We start from the raw sequence: 2781 nt of genomic DNA on the forward strand, positions 1-2781 counted from the left end.
GAGCACTGGGGCTGGCAAAGCCCATGGGAAGCTGGACTGCCTGGCAGGTGACACCCACCCAGCCAGGTATAAAGAGCCACCGGCGAGGACGCCCCACCGCACTTGCCTTCCCTGTCTCTCGCTGTGCACAGCTTTGCTTCTGGGGCTGGATATCTGATCCCTTCCACCATGAGCTGCAGCATCAAGAGAACATCCAGCACCTCGTACCGGAGCGGAGGAGGAGGAGGAGGAGGCTGTGGAGGCAGCAGCAGCCGGAGCTCCTCGGTGTCGTGCCGGCGCTACGCCTCCTCCGTGGTCGGCGGGGGCAGCTACGGCGGGGCAGCGTGCGGGGGCTACGGGGGCGGCCTGAGCGGGGCCAGCCTGGCCGGGGGCTACGGGGGGGCCTTTTCAGGGGGCTTCTGTGCAGGGGGGGACCTGCTCCTGGGCAACAATGAGAAGGTCACCATGCAGAACCTCAACGACCGCCTGGCTAATTACTTGGACAAGGTGCGAAGGCTGGAGGAGGAGAACGCTCAGTTCGAGCACAACATCCGCGAGTGGTACAGGAAACAAGCTCCCAACGTTTCCAAGGACTACAGCTCCTACTACCAGACCATTGAACAACTCCAGAATCAGGTAGGATGGCCCCAGCTAGTGTGGTTCCATCGCTCACATGCTCTTCTCTCCTGTGAGGTCTTCCTCCTTCCTCTGTCCTCCTCCCTCTTTCCCCTGGCCCTGGGCTCTATCCCCTGTGGGATGGCCATTCTGGTGGTACTGCAGACACAAACCCACTGAGCTGCACCTCCCATCCCTTGGGTGAGCAAACCCCCACAGCACCCCCAGGCAAAAGGGATGTGCTCCAGGGGCACAGCCTGAGGCCCCAGGGAGCTCCAGCAGCCACAGACGCACTGGCACACGGAGATCCCACGCTGTGCAGGTGTCTCCAAAGCAGCTGTGGGTGGTTTCCAGTGCTTCCCTCTGCTCCCACCCGGTTCAGCTGGATGGAGTGCAAAGCCACAGCACTTGGATGGCAGGATCTGAGCTCCCTTTGTCCCTGCATACTCCTCCTTGGTAGAGGACCAAGGTCTTCCCTCACAATCATCTTTTTTCATAATGAGATGAGCTACAGCATCAGGGGCAAAGCCTACGCTGCCTCCTGCACCCAGAGTGCAGAACCCACTCGGTGTGGGTGATCTCCCAGCATAACTGTTCTTCTGTTCTTTCCCCCATCAATATACTCTTTTATCAGAATGTTTGCAAAGCCAAAATCTTCACACACTAGTCCCTGTCATATAGCATTTCAACAACGTTCTGTGGCCCCTGCACTACTGCAGGAAACAATTCCGAGACCCACAACAACACCCTGCCAAAGCTCTGGGTCTTCTTAGTTCTTGTCCTGGAAATCTAGAACACAAAAAGATTTCTCTCCACCCTCCTCTTCTGCAGATCATTTCTGCCACTGTGGACAATAACAAAATGATGCTGGACATTGATAACAGCAAGATGACTGCTGAGGACTTCCGAATGAAGTGAGTACCTCCCTGTGAACCCTGACTCTCCCATGCCATGAATTTTACGAGACTGGTGAATGGAGGTGTTGGTGCCCTGTCCAAATGATCGAGCATTGCAGTGAAACGAATGTGTAACGCTTCTCTTTCCTTTGATACAGGTATGAGAATGAGCTGGTCATCCGTCAGACTGTGGAGGGTGACATCAATGGCTTGAGAAACATCCTGGATGATCTCACCAGGACTCGGTCTTCCCTGGAATGCGAGCTGGAGTCCTTGAAGGATGAGCTGATTGCCCTGAAGAGAAACCATGAGGAGGTATGATCCAATGACCAACAGCACAGCCAAGGCACCACCCTTGGATTCTTCAGCTTCCCACCCTCACACATGGAGTCAATTCCACCTTAGGCCAAGGGATTGTCGCTCCTTTTCTATCTTGATACCGCTTTGCCCACAGTCCCCAGCACAAGAAATGACCTGTGTGTGCTCTTGTGTCTCTGTCTGGACTCCCTGCAGGAAATGAGGCAGCTCCAGTCTCAGACTGGTGGGGATGTGAGTGTGGAGGTCAATGCTGCCCCTGGAGAGGACTTGACAAAGATCCTGAATGACATGAGAAGTGAATATGAGCAGATCATTGAGAAGAACCGCAGGGAGGTGGAGCAGTGGTATGAAGTCAAGGTAGGTAGCAAAGCCCAGAGTCCCCTGCGGTGGCACAGCCCAGGCACCCTGGCACCGGGACAGGATGAAAGGGAGAGGCTCCCTGCAGAGCTGAGCTCTCCCTCAGCAAACCTGCTCCCCCAGGGGATGCTGTGGCTCAGAGGGTGTCCCTGGCTTTGCCCCCGCAGATCGAAGAAGTCAATCGCCAGGTCACCTCCAGCAGCCAGGACATGCAGAGCAGCAGCCACCAGCTGACGGAGCTGCGGCGCGAGATGCAGAACCTGGAGATCGAGCTGCAGGCACAGCTCAGCACCGTACGTGGGCAGGGGCTGGGCCTGCCCTCCTGGGGCTGGGCACGGAGCACCACAGCTCTGCTCCTCAACTCCTGTCTTTGCCCTTCCAGAAAAGCTCTCTGGAGAACTCCCTGGCAGAAACCGAGACTCGCTACGGCTGCCTGCTGCAACAGATCCAGGCGCAGATCAACTCCGTGGAGGAGGAGCTGGCCAGCATCCGCTGTGAGATGGAGGGTCAGAGCCAGGAGTACAAGATGCTGCTGGGCATCAAGACCCGCCTGGAGCAGGAGATCCAGCAGTACCGGGCACTGCTGCAGGAGGGGCAGCAGGACCTTGTGTACGTA

At 57.0% G+C, this 2781-nt stretch overlaps 1 protein-coding gene across 1 annotated transcript; it reads left to right on the plus strand.

Moving 5' to 3' along the window:
* Positions 1 to 94: 94 nt before the first annotated feature.
* Positions 95 to 2774, plus strand: LOC113962066 (keratin, type I cytoskeletal 16-like; the record flags this gene model as incomplete). Its single annotated transcript, XM_027672878.1, has 6 exons — positions 95 to 615; positions 1426 to 1508; positions 1649 to 1805; positions 2004 to 2165; positions 2333 to 2458; positions 2548 to 2774. Coding segments are annotated over exons 1-6 (1202 nt in total), but the record flags the coding sequence as incomplete, so codon positions are not given.
* Between the last annotated feature and the right edge of the window lie 7 nt (positions 2775 to 2781).

Source organism: Neopelma chrysocephalum, unplaced genomic scaffold (assembly GCF_003984885.1).
Source record: "Neopelma chrysocephalum unplaced genomic scaffold, ASM398488v2 Primary Assembly neopelma1_101926, whole genome shotgun sequence".
NCBI lineage: Eukaryota > Metazoa > Chordata > Aves > Passeriformes > Pipridae > Neopelma > Neopelma chrysocephalum.